Source organism: Schistocerca cancellata, chromosome 8 (assembly GCF_023864275.1).
Source record: "Schistocerca cancellata isolate TAMUIC-IGC-003103 chromosome 8, iqSchCanc2.1, whole genome shotgun sequence".
Classification (NCBI taxonomy): Eukaryota; Metazoa; Arthropoda; class Insecta; order Orthoptera; family Acrididae; genus Schistocerca; species Schistocerca cancellata.
The window spans coordinates 492078131-492091760 of NC_064633.1; the positions used below are offsets into that span (position 1 = coordinate 492078131).

Consider the following 13630-nt stretch of genomic DNA (forward strand, 5'->3'; position numbering starts at 1 on the left):
GGGAGAGGGGGGAGAGGGGGGAGAGGGGGGAGAGGGGGAGAGGGGGGAGAGGGGGGAGAGGGGGGAGAGGGGGGAGAGGGGGGAGAGGGGGGAGGGGAGAGGGGGGAGAGGGGGGAGAGGGCGGAGAGGGGGGAGAGGGGGGAGAGGGGGGAGAGGGGGAGAGGGGGGAGAGGGGGGAGAGGGGGGAGAGGGGGGAGGAGGGGGGGAGAGGGGGGAGAGGGGGGAGAGGGGGGAGAGGGGGAGAGGGGGGAGAGGGGGGGAGAGGGGGGAGAGGGGGGAGAGGGGGGAGAGGGGGGAGAGGGGGGAGAGGGGGGGGAGAGGGGGGAGAGGGGGGGAGGAGGGGGGGAGAAAATCGTGAACATACTAAAAACGCTGGGGGGAGTGGGAGTATGAAGGCCTTTTTTTCGTTGTTCTTCATATCTCGAAAATCGGGGGCGTCTAGCTAAAATGTTCCCCCGTATAAAATTAAACTGCATTCAATTTCATACAAAAAATTGTCCCATTCGTTCCCTACGTTAACAGTTTCCACGTTGCTGAGGATGGAAAACACAGATAGTCAAATACAGTGTTTTAATGGTAGCAAATTACTGTTAAATGAAGTTGGTTAAGAACAAATATGAAATGTGTGTACCACGTATAAATGCAGTGGAGCCGTATTAAGGGATAAATTGCGTTCTGGGTGAAACAGGGTGGTGGGGGCGGGTGTGGTGTGTAGAAGCGTGAGGGGAGATAGGTCGCCGGCTTTCCCCTCCTTCACAGATCTGAAAACTGAAGAGCGACCGGGTGATTCTCTACTCTCTCTTAGCCCCAAAACATCACAGAAGCAACTACAGTATATTTCACAAAGTGATAGGGAACCTGCGCAGCATACCTTATGAACCGCTGACGATGCAGTACACAGACATGCCCAGGAGTGTTTATTCTTCACAAAATGCATTAACACTACATGGAGTACTGATATGAGTTGTTAATAATACTAAAGAAAGAAACGCGTAGGACAGTGTTTTATACTGCTATCGGAGAAACTAATTCTGAGTGATCCTGTGTGGCAGCTGTAGTGTTCTTCCGGAAAAGGCAACTTTCCCACCCACGAGTGCTGCTTACTTTTCAGTTTACAGACTGACTATACCACCACCCCCCCCCCCCCCCCCCCCAAGAAATTATTGTAGAGTTCTCTTACATGAACACACAAAATGACTTCACTCAGCCGTCCGCGGCGGTCTGGCGGTTCTAGGCGCTCAGTCCGGAACCGCGCGACTGCTACGGTCGCAGGTTCGAATCCTGCCTCGGGCATGGATGTGTGTGATGTCCTTAGGTTAGTTAGGTTTAAGTAGTTCTAAGTTCTTGGGGATTGATGACCACAGATGTTAAGTCCCATAGTGCTCAGAGCCATTTGAACCATTTGAACTTCACTCAGTTCGTGTTTATGTAGTGAAGTTATTTTCAGTTTATTAAATGATATTCATTTGTAGCTATTAAGTGAGCTTTTATATAAAATACATTCGTCATTTTTTCTGTTTTCCCATCGTTCCTTATTTTCTCCAAAGTTCGTGGAGGTATGTTCCGCCTAAGCAACTAATTGTAGGCAGTTCGTTTATTGCAACACGCGTTTAGCTTCTATTATTTGTGAAGCATCTTCAGTGGCCTGTAATACACGTTTCTTTTTATACATGTAATAAACGCACAGAGTGTGTGTGTGTGTGTGTGTGTGTGTGTGTGTGTGTGTGTGTGTGTGTGTGGTGTGTGTGTGTGTGTGTGTTTTGAATCAAATGTGAGTGAAAGAACACCGGAAAGCAGCCAACTGGAGCATGGAGACTAATGAACATCTCCAGAACCACACATATGGGCTAACAGCAACAGAAATCCTAAGTACACCCAACGATAATTTCACATCACGAAATTTGTGCTACAAAAGTTGATTCTAACCTAAAAACAAGAGAAAAACACGACAAAATGTAACACAGTAACGTAACTACCACATAATACGTTTATTATATGTATAAAAAGAAATATGTATTACAGGCCACAGAAGATGCTTCACAAATAAAACAAGCGAAACGCGTATGGCAATAAACTGCCTTCAGTTTGTTGCATAGACGAACATACCTCCACGAATAAAATACACTCCTGCAAACAACGGCTGAGAAGTGTATAATTTGTAAGTATGATACTGTCAGTGACCCATGTAGTTGCAGCGAGTAAAGGGCTGGACTGGTAAACGTGGCACCTTGCGGCTGTCCGAAATTGACACTGTATTGCACAACCGTGTAATCTGTTGTTGTCATTTGGTGGTGAGTTCATGAATGACCAGAAAGGCACTGCACTTCTCTCATCATTAACTGTATTGCTTGTAAAGTGCATAAATCTCTTCCATTCAGGAATTCCTGGCACTTTTATAGTGTACTGCACTCAGAAGAGCCACTTACCACACATGCATAATGTACCCTCCAAGGTACGTGTGAATAAGTCTTATGGAACTGAACTCATCATTTTGAAGTCTAGAACAGTAATCTGCAGTAACACATTGCTTGACTTACGTCGAAAGGTAAGAAGTTCCATAAAACCTAGGTGACCTACTTATGTTGTAGAGGCAGAAAATTTAAGTCTCTGGGGCTCATCAGCTGTTGGGAGAGATGATACCCATCACGCTGTGAAAAGTATTCCAGTCAGTAATAACGGAGACTATGAAGTCGACATTGTTGAATTGTTGATAAATATTGACACCAAGTTACGCTTGGGACAGGCTCTTCACTGTGGTAGACAGTTGACTGTTTAAAATATAGCTCACTTAATAACTGCAAATAAGTATTCATTTGATAAACTCCAAACAATTCTACCATATAAACGCGAACGAAGTCATTTTGTCAACTCACATTAGAGGAATGATGGGGAGGCATAATGTGTCTGCAAAATGAAAATCGAGACGCACTCGTTGTGTGTGTGGGTGGGGGTGGGGGGGTGGGGGGAAGTTGTCTTTCCCGGAAAACGCTACAGCTGACGTAAAGGGTGACAAAGAATCTAGATTCTGTCCGTATGAGTTTCGTTAGTATTATTAGTTATTTCATATCTGTATTCCAGGTAGTGTCAATGCAGTTTGTGGAAAATAAACACCCCCGGGCATGTCTGTGCACTGCGTTGCCAGCGACTGATATCGCACGTTGCTCTTTGTGGTTTAATGGGGTGGATAAGAGTGGGAACTGACCTGCTCGCTCGTAAGACCTATAAGGAGGGAAGTACATGACTACAATCCGGCGACCTGAACACAATTTGTCCCTTAATACGGCTCTGCTGCACTTACACGTGTACACAATATTTTTCGTTAACCCACTTCATTTAACAGTAAACAATTTTATACCATTTAAACACTATTTTTAATATCTGCGATTTTTTCCATCTCCTGCAACGCGAAACTACTACTATCGCTAGGAGCCGCGGGTTTAGAGTTTTTCAAGAAAAATTTTAAAAGTGACCTTTGAACGACCCCCATCCCCGCATTAATCCCAACAGTAGGGATTATTAGTACCGGTATGTTGTTCATGACACTTCCTCCTAGCTGTGTACAAAAATTATTTTTTCCCCTATTCGACAGTTTATCTTCATTGACTGGGCTACATGTGAGCAACAGACAAATACCACGCCGCTGGAACTTCAGCGCACTGTTACACACTAAGATTAATGATTACGTACTGTACAAGTATAAAGAAAGAATTATTAAATTTTATCGGTAAAATAGATTAGAAATAGGGAGTGCTGCAGCGTCTCGACATTTGAAATCATTCTTAAGTTTCTGTGGGAGTCGCTAAGTGCTCTTATTATTTAACACTGGATGAATATAGTCTGGGTAATTTGCGCCCCATTTCAAGCAAAAGCTAGCTTTCCACGCATCTCAATGTTTATGAGGTCACATTATCTCCTGAACTGTGTGCCATATAATGAAATTTTGCAGGTACATTCAGTGATATATGTTAATACTGTCTGCAAACTGTGTTACGAATAGAGTCGGTACCAAAGAAGTAATAAATTAAAACGTCATGCCTGATGCTCAAGTTTCACTGCACGAAAATCGGAAATGTAGCAAGAGAAATTTTTTGTCTTTCACCATTCGTGTGTGGGTGGGTGGGGGAGGGAATCAGCAAGATCATGAAAAGGTTTGAAACTGTGTATAAAGTTTGTTGGAATTCACTAAGGGCTCTCAGTCTCAAATACTGGATGAATATATTCTGGGTATTTGCGCGCCGTGTTACGCTGTCTCAACACAAACACGCAGTTTCTAACTAATACTTGTCTTATTGGCCTTGAACCAGCATTCTCTAGATCTCCCAGTAACGGCCGAGAATTCAGTTAGCTTCACGTGCCCAAGGAACAACAATGTGGCTCACTACGATAGTATCATTTCTTCTTGCTTGACCGTCAGTGAACATTGTAGTAGCTCCTACATTTGAATATTGCCACTTTGTCAAATTACGCGACCAAGTGAACAGGGCATCCAAACCCTTTAAAGTTAAAATAATACTGACAACAGCGATTAGTAACATGAGTTCTTTGACATGAGGAAATAGTAGTCTCTCTGAAGTATTCTTACACGTGTACATACAACACCCAACTTGATGGGTATTTGTTGACGAATCCTCTCCCATCCAACGCAACAACGTCTCAAATTCTACTGTGTGAACGCTTGTGGAGAGAAACTTTGCCATCTCTGTGGCTTGAACAAGGGTTCTCCACATTGATGCCAGTTGCGAAATTTCTCTCTGCAAATTCGCCGGCCGTGGTGGCCAAGCGGTTACAGGCGCTACGGTCGCAGGTTCGAATCCTGCCTCGCGCATGGATGTGTGTGATGTCCTTAGGTTAGTTAGGTTTAAGTAGTTCTAAGTTCTAGGGGACTGATGACCTTAGAAGTTGAGTCCCATAGTGCTCAGAGCCATTTGAACCATCTCTGCAAATTCGGTCCATTTTCCAGGCAGAACATTCCTTAAATGCATGAACGCAATTTTCACCATTCCGTCTTCGACAGACATTTATGAACTGCAAACAGGAAGTCTCAGGCGAATGTGTATCGTTTTTACGGTAGCACATGCTACTTCGATGGTGCAGAAGGCGTTTAAGAAACGCAAGTAGTTTATAAACGTTTTCCTCATTTTTTCATTAGCAAGCCACCTAATGGTGTGTGGCGGAGGGTACTTTTGGTACCCACTATCTGACCCCTCCAAGCCTGTTCCACTCGCGGATAGTGCGTGGGAAACATGATTGTCGGTAGGGCTCTACATTGGCGCGAATTTTCTCCTCAATATGCGAGATGCATGTGAGGGAAAGTAATATGTTTGACTCCTGAAAAGTGCTGTCCCGAAGTTTCAGTAGTAAATCTCTCCGTGATGCACTGACAGAAAAATATTGACAATTTATACGGGAAAACAACGAATGGGATGAGGGGGATATATTTGTTTACCCTACAACAGATTCCTTCGAATTCTACTGTCACTAACATCGTCTCGTCAGATTTTGATTATTTTCTGTCATTCAGATTCGACAAACACGTAGTCGAACTTATCAATGAGAGTACTTGTTGCTTACAGTTTGACTTTCTGTACAGAAGCTATTCGTATGTTCTGGCATCGTGTGACTAGTCACAGTTAATAACGCGTGTGGTTTGAGAATGGGCATGTAAGGTCGAAAGTGGTGATAACTACTAAAGCGACAATTGCATATTCATGCAACTAAGACGGACAGAAGTATCAAATTTCCTCATTAGGTTTTAGGGTGAGTATATTAGGGCAATTTTCGCTCCGTTTCAAGTAAAAGCTGTTTTCCCTCACATCTAAACGTTTATATGACGTCTTATCTCCCGAACTATGTCCCGTACAATGATACAGTTTTGTGCAGGTACGGTCGCTGGTAAATGTGGAGACTGTCTGCAAAAATGCGTTGCGAATAGAAGTGAACACATCATGGCTAGGCGGCAGTTTTATAGCATTAACTGCGAAAATTTAAGCTAAGGGACACACACACACACACACACACACACACACAGTCTGGGTGTTGGCGCGCCATGAATTGCGCTACCTCAAGACACAGTTTAATTAATATTTGTCTTGTTTTTCACATAAGATTATACCTCTGAATAGATGTCAGGATTTTAAATTCTATCACTATTTTCTGTATATGAGTAACATCACTTTTTGTTGCCCTGGAAACCATTAGATAGGCAACCCTCAACTGTATCCGGGTTCCGTGCCTGGGATAGTCTTAGTAATCAACAACCCCTTAACGTCATTTTCGGGCGTGATTTGCTTTGTGTGAATTGCTTCATTACTCTTGCGCATTTACTGTAATGAATAGGTGTAATTTTGTAAATACTGATTTACTTTCATGTACAGACAACTGTTAAATGGAAATAATTAAGGGAAAGTTATTTTTTAATGCGCAGTCAGATCAAGGTTCAAGGATGCGTAGAAAAATGTATCTCAGACTGCAGCTAGTATGGGCCACAGTCAAGCAACAACGCCATAGGGTGCTCTACGCATGGGAAAAAACTTCCTGGAAAAAATGTGTTCACACGTTTTTTCAAATGACAATGGCACGGTACTATAACCCCGAAGGGAGATGAGTGCCTCTTGGGAATGTAAGTGCTTTGGTTCTCCTCCCCCTGAACAGCTGACTTCAGTCCTGACAATGGAACCTCCCCATCGCACCCCCCACAGATTTAGTTATAAGTTGGCACATTGGATAGGCCTTGAAAAACTGAACACAGATCAATCGAGAAAACAGGAAGAAGTTGTGTGGAACTATGAAAAAATAAGCAAAATATACAAACTGAGTAGTCCATGTGCAACATAAGCAACATCAAGGAAAGTGTGAGCTCAGGAGCGCCGTGGTCTAGTGGTTAGCGTGAGCAGCTGCCGAACGAGAGGTCCTTGGATCAAGTCTTCCCTCATGTGAAAAGTTTACTTTTCGCAAAGTTATGAGCTGTACGTTCGTTCATTGACGTCTCTGTTCACTGTAATAAGTTTAGTGTGTTTTGCGACCGCACCGCACAACCGTGCGATTAGTAGACGAAAGGACGTGCCACTCCAATGGGAACCGAAAACATTTGATCACAAGGTCATAGGTCAACCGATTCCTCCACAGGAAAACACGTCTGATATATTCTATACGACACTGTTGACGGCATGTGCGTCACATGGCAGGAATATGTTGTCGACTCACCTAACTTGTACACTTGGCGAATGGGTAAAAAGATTCTTCTACCCTGCCCGATTTAGGTTTTCTTGTGGATGTGATAATCACTCCCAAAAAAAGAACCAAGGACCTCTCGTTCGGCAACTGCTCACGCTAACCACGGGACCACGGCACTCCAGAGCTCATCCCATCCTTTTTGTTGCCTATCTTACGCATGGACTACTCAGTTTGTATATTTTGCTTACTTTTTCATAGTTCCACACAACTTCTTCCTGTTTTCTAGATTGATCTGTGTTCAGTTTTTCAAGGCCTATCCACTGTGCCAACTTTTAACTAAATCTGAGGGGGGTGCGATGGGGAGGTTCCCTTGTGAGCACACCCGGACGCCATCAGGGAATTGCTCTTACCCCAAGCGTCTCTCCCCTTTTTCCTATTACATGTTAACTGTCAGGTTTCGCTAGTAATTGTGATCCGCACTTTACTCAGATCTAGCACTTAGTAGCGTGGGCGGGGGATGGGGTTTGGAGTGGTCGGCAGCTCAGCTTACCACTCCAAGCTGCAGCTTTTGTCGTTTCGTCCCTGGTCCTGTCTCAAACCATGCAGCGGTCGAGCTGTCATGGGATAAAAATCATTCCCAAACGGTGCCTCCAGTCAATGTTACGACGCTCGCCGGCAGCAGCAGCAGAGCTAGAGCGGGTGCTGAACACTACTTATTGGAGTGTTATTCAATTGCTTGAGTGCATATATACAAGAGCACAGAAGATTTTCCAGTATATGCTGAGACATTGATCAGATGTTTGTTGCCTCTATACATATTTAAGCAACAAATTAGTTACCTTAACCAGCAGAATAGTTTTCATTGTACAGTTTTATGTAGTAGCTGTGCTGTATAAATCTACTGTATAAACTAATATACTGTGGCTCACAAGACATGGATTCACAATTTCTCATTTAAAGAAAAGTCACCCAATGATCAAGGTTATATTACACTCCAACTGAAAACTGTTCTGAATACTGTCAACCTCTCATGTTTGTAAACAATGCATCAGTCATTAGGAATGTAACTCATGAGCTGAAGAGAATGCAACCTTTAACCGAAGTGGATTAGTTTTTACCTCACTTTAGAACCCCTCAATATTCAAGCAATGAAGCTCAGCATTATCTTCATAGCATTTTTACATATGCAATTGCAAATTTTTCAACACTGGTAGTAACGTATCAGGATTCAGACCAATTTTAGAGCTACTCATGCACCTCGGGCACTGAAGAGTTATCTTTATACTAGTGGGATAAAGAATGGTATTGTCAGCCCTTTGCTACATAAACTTGTCAGTTTATATTTCAACTTTCGTCCTATACTTAATCTTAAGGAAAGTGCAACAAATCACATTTTTGCTTCCAAGTTAAAGTTTTACTTCAAATACTGATGCAATGTCTACTCTAACAATATGCCTATCCTTAAGGCCAAAACCTGTGTCACTTTCAAAACTAGACTATACTGCACACTATCATTTTGATTCACAATTAGCCTAATGAAATGGACAAACAATTATGGAATTTTGTGGATATTTTCATTCAGAGAAAACATGAATCAAATGTAAGCTTCAAGTCTGCAAAAGTGTGACCAAAATATGTTTTAACATGCCAGTGTCAACCCCAATAGAGATACAGAGGTGGTTCTGAAGGGGGGAAGGAAACTGGCCAAATCCAAATAAAATGAAACATCACAGTATCTACAATAAAAATGTTTGGGGAAACTACAAAAAAATTTAATCTGTATAGCCAATAAGGATCTGAACTGTCATCATTCTGATAGTCTTAATAACAAATTTTCAATGTTACAGATACAAGACCAACTGTCATTTCATAAATTTTCTTGGCTCAGTACCCATGACACCCAACTGACAACCTTGCCCAGAAGCTGCCATGTAGTACAGTCAATTTACTAACAAGCAGTTTGAGGGAAAAGCAATTTCATTTCTTCTACAGAGTATACACAAGATTTTACAGTGTACAACAGATCTGCTGCTGAATGGGACCACTGGCACATTTAACGACCAGTGTTTGAACAGCATGATCTATCACTGATTGCTGTTACCAGTAAAATGCTGGTAATTAACAGGTTTCATGAATGTGATAATGTGAAGTCACATTTGCATTTTATAATTATGGCAAAACTGACCAAAATCTTCACTTTGGGGGCAGGTGTATGTTATTCATAAACTAAGGAACTTCTTTAACACTCAATGTTTAAGCAGTAGAAATATATTTAGGACCATATTACACTGTTAAAGTTTTAATATTAAGACTAAAAATGTGACCTTGCTTAATGGTGTGGGATCATAGCTTTTCTACTTAAATCTTTAACAGTGTAATACAGGCATTATAAATTGCAGGCTATTGCTGAAATTACATTTATATCCTCCAAACAAAAGCATATTCTTTGAAACTAAGATCCTAACAAAAGATAAAGCAATCCACACATTGAAATGCAACTCCTGAACTGAGTCATAATGAAACCATCTTTTAGACTGCTGCCTAAGCACAGTAACATTTGTTATTTGAGAATGATGTCAATTACTTTCCTCATTCCACAGCCTGTCTACAAATTCTGATAAACTGCTTTTATAATATTTAAATCTTCACATCTGTGACTACCCTGTGTTCTTTGTGATGCTGCCCATACTAACTTCTCACTATAGCAAAACATTTCCTCAATTTTATACACTAAGCACACAACCAAGTTCGGTATAGGCAATCCAACGATCAACTAAAAATTGATGATCCTCATCACTTAACATGACATCTTTAGCAGTGACAGTTTACTGGGAATTAGGCCATGGTTAATGGAAGTGTCAGCAGAGAAGTAAACCATGGCTTTTCATGTGGATCCTGACATCACTTAATTGAATACTTACAAACTAGACACAAGTAACATTTTTAGTTTATAGTAAAGAAACTTGCAGTTCATGTTTTAGCAAATTACAGACCTGGTTTTATAATAGTTTATTTCCACTTTTACAATTCATTTGACTTTATGGGCTGAGAATTACACCTTAGCAATCACTGCTACTTAGACTAATATTTGAGAGTTTTATGCAATGTGTCTTGCCCTCAATTATGAACACAAACCTGACATGTGGACAATGTACCATCTTTTCTGCCTACAAGTAACTCATGATCATTTTAATTAATCAGAAACTTACCAATTGTACAAAAAGTAGATGCAGAATACCAACAACTTGCAATACAAAGGAATCTAACAGCTTTGTTTACTATATTTTCAGGTCAGTTTCTATCTAATTTTAATGTATTCAATATTTTGACAAAATGTATTAAGGTTAGAGTGTCATCAGAATGACTATAATAAAAACCACTGCTGGCAAAAACTCAAAATAGTAATGCAGCAATGCTTTGCCACTGGTCTTTACAAAAGATTCAGTTACATGGCTGATCTGAATGTGCTTGTAGCTGTCACCCTTGTCATTCCCATTTCCATTCCAGGCAGACACAGAAGTACGGTGAAAAAATGCCAACAGTTACTTCAAAACATATGTAGAAAAGGAGAGTTAAATGAAGGCAGTTTAAATTCCAAGTAGTCTGTATTTACACAACAGTTAGGTATCCAATATTTAACGGCTCACACTTTCATACAAAGTTGCTAATGTTTTTAGTAAGCATTGTCACATACACAATTCCCAATGCTGCCTCTCAATTTAACACTATTGTACAATGCTAAAATCTTAACTGCTCTGAACAGGGATTTTGAAGGCTTTACTTTGAAAAAAAAAAGACCATATGGCTCCAATTACACAAAAATTAAAAAGGGCACTTTACAAGGAAATCTTGATTTATTTACATTCAAAAAGATCTAATCTCAACTACTGGAATGAAAATTTTCAGCCTTCACCCAAGTTAAATACATTTTCACTATAACCAACATGTACAAATAAGATGCAGTTTGAAATTACACTACCTATACATACAATTCATTGACTATATCATTCTGACACACACACACACACACACACACACACACACACACACACACACACACACACACTATACTACATATTCACACATATGCTTAATGTATAGTGGAGATTCAAACAACGTCTGCATATCAAAGAAAGATTACTTGGGCAGGCACAATTTTCCTCTGGTGACCTTTCTCATAGAACATGCCATATCAGTTGCCACAAATACTACTCCAGCATCAATAACTGGGGCAGAATTTGTGTCCAATATAAATACTGAACTTTTAAACTACCAGGGACCAATAAGTAAAATAATATCACAGGTCCTTCAGCATGTACAAATTGCCTCAAGTAACTGTCTTCCCTGGCAATGTCAGTGACGATAAATTAACACCTAATGACTTAATGGAATGTAAACCGCGTTCACTGAGTCTTAATGATTCTATGCTATTTCACACCCTGACTAAAGACACCACAATTTATTTATTCAATTTTTTCAAAGTCGATAACATTAATACCATTTTGCACCAAATAATTAACATGCCCATGTAAAACACTGCAGCTTTTTGCAAAAAAAATCTCTACAACTTTTGATACGAGCACAGTTTTAAACAAAACGATTGTGCAGTTTCAACAGTTATATACATCAAACAGTTTCAAAAAAGGTTTTCATAGAGTATATACAAAGTAACAAAATTATCCGATGATTTATGGGTTAACGAACTGCTGCTTCTTTCAAACTGAAGCACCAAACTGCCTAATTTCGAAATATGCCACATTACATACATTGTGCTACTTTTCATCCAAGTGTCAAATTGTAAACGAGGTGGCTGCTGTAGGAAGTCAACTCACAATGAAGGCATGATTCACAATAAGATGACTTCCACAAACAAAATCTTTCATGCAGATGACTGATGGAAACACGTTTACCAAAGGGCAATTTATTTGGTATACAAGTAGATAGCGACAATAAGTCCATAAAGACCTAACACCTCAGCGAAAATGAGAATCAAAATCATTCCTACAAACAGACGTGGTTGTTGAGCAGTTCCTCTAACTCCAGCATCGCCTACGATGCCGATAGCAAATCCTGCTGCCAGCCCGCTAAATCCGACGGCCAATCCTGCCCCCAAGTGGACAAATCCCCTGGAAGACATGAAGTTTATCAGTAAAGTATATTTACAAGAAATCTTTAGCCAGTCTAATTTCTAACTACTTACTTAAATAAAGTGTAGCTGGCGGGCTCCTCAAGAGCTCCTGCTATCAATACTGCTACGACCAAGCCGTAAATTGCGATGATACCAGCCATGACAACGGGAATTATAGACTTCATAATCAGCTCTGGTCGCATTACAGACATCGCTGCAATACCCGTACCGGACTTCGCAGTTCCGTATGCTGCTCCCAGAGCTAAAAACAAATTCAACATATTTCAAAATCCCACCGAACCCTTGTGAAAACACAAATATCACAATGTATCCAACACGCCCCTTTTGTATTACAGGGGGGAAAACTGTAGTGGGAGCGTTATTTTATACACAAAAGAGCGTTAATAATCTTAGCCCACTCATCCTTTGCGTCGTGCCCCGATCTATGAAGATAGCACCCTCAAAGCATGTGCGGCTATTTAAGAGAGAGATTTCTATCATGTCTTAGGGCTCGAGGAAGAGGGTTTTCCCCTAACCTGTGGGTTTATCTACCGAGAAGCTATCTCATTTTTGCGAACAGGACTACAGTATTATGGTAATACATTTCATCATCTAACATTCACCAATCAATACGTATTAAGGTAGATTACTCACAGCTGAAAATTATTGCAGATGCAGCCCCCATTACTCCAAAGAAAGGGCCGTAGATTGGACGATCTTCTCCTAACGCCATTTTTGCTGAGTATTTTCTGAACAATCACCCACCAGACTCCACACGCACTACACCACACTACTCAGCCTCTGTCAAATATGGCCTACACAGTGGTATGGATCATGTGATGGGTTGAACTTTTCTGGCTCACCGCATTTGTGTACTCAATGTCTATTGGTCGAGAGCTGTTTCAGCCCTCTGCAGTTAGCGAATAGGAACTGCCGTTGGAAATACTGCTATGACGTCAAATTGTAGGCTCGCCGACTAAATAATGAAATTTATGTTGAACTAACGGGGTTCAATGAATTTTTCTTTAACTTAAATTTCAATAAGATAGACATTAAAATATTTCTTGTTCTGCATATTACAAATATATTTCTCTCCGCAGGACGATAGTCAAATATTGAATCTTTGCCCTGCGCCCCCTTGCAGAAGTTCTTGAATCTTTGATTTTACAATAACAAAGACGAAGCGGATTGCGGTTGGTTTTGAAGTTGCCATGTGGGATTTGGAGTTTGTAGCAGAAGTGTAGATAGAAATATTTTCATTTTTTCAAATCGACATGAAGTTCTGTTACAAGGTAATGTAATTCATATTTTATGTCTTTGACAGATTGA

At 40.8% G+C, this 13630-nt stretch overlaps 2 protein-coding genes across 2 annotated transcripts in view; one reads left to right on the top strand and one right to left on the bottom strand.

Moving 5' to 3' along the window:
* Nucleotides 1-10167: 10167 nt before the first annotated feature.
* Nucleotides 10168-13160, bottom strand: LOC126094591 (V-type proton ATPase 16 kDa proteolipid subunit c). The gene is made up of 3 exons (XM_049909059.1): nt 12956-13160; nt 12374-12563; nt 10168-12299 (listed from the first exon to the last, which is right to left on the bottom strand). Exons 1-3 carry the CDS (start codon nt 13032-13034, stop codon nt 12095-12097), a joined length of 474 nt encoding a protein of 157 aa, XP_049765016.1. The 5' UTR covers nt 13035-13160; the 3' UTR covers nt 10168-12094.
* A 295-nt stretch (nt 13161-13455) lies between these two features.
* Nucleotides 13456-13630, top strand: part of LOC126094589 (periodic tryptophan protein 2 homolog) — a 99866-nt gene continuing 99691 nt past the window's right edge. Inside the window, exon 1 of the mRNA XM_049909053.1 lies at nt 13456-13593. Within this exon, the coding sequence (XP_049765010.1) occupies nt 13576-13593 (18 nt within the window). The 5' untranslated portion in view covers nt 13456-13575. The remainder of the gene's footprint in view (nt 13594-13630) is intronic.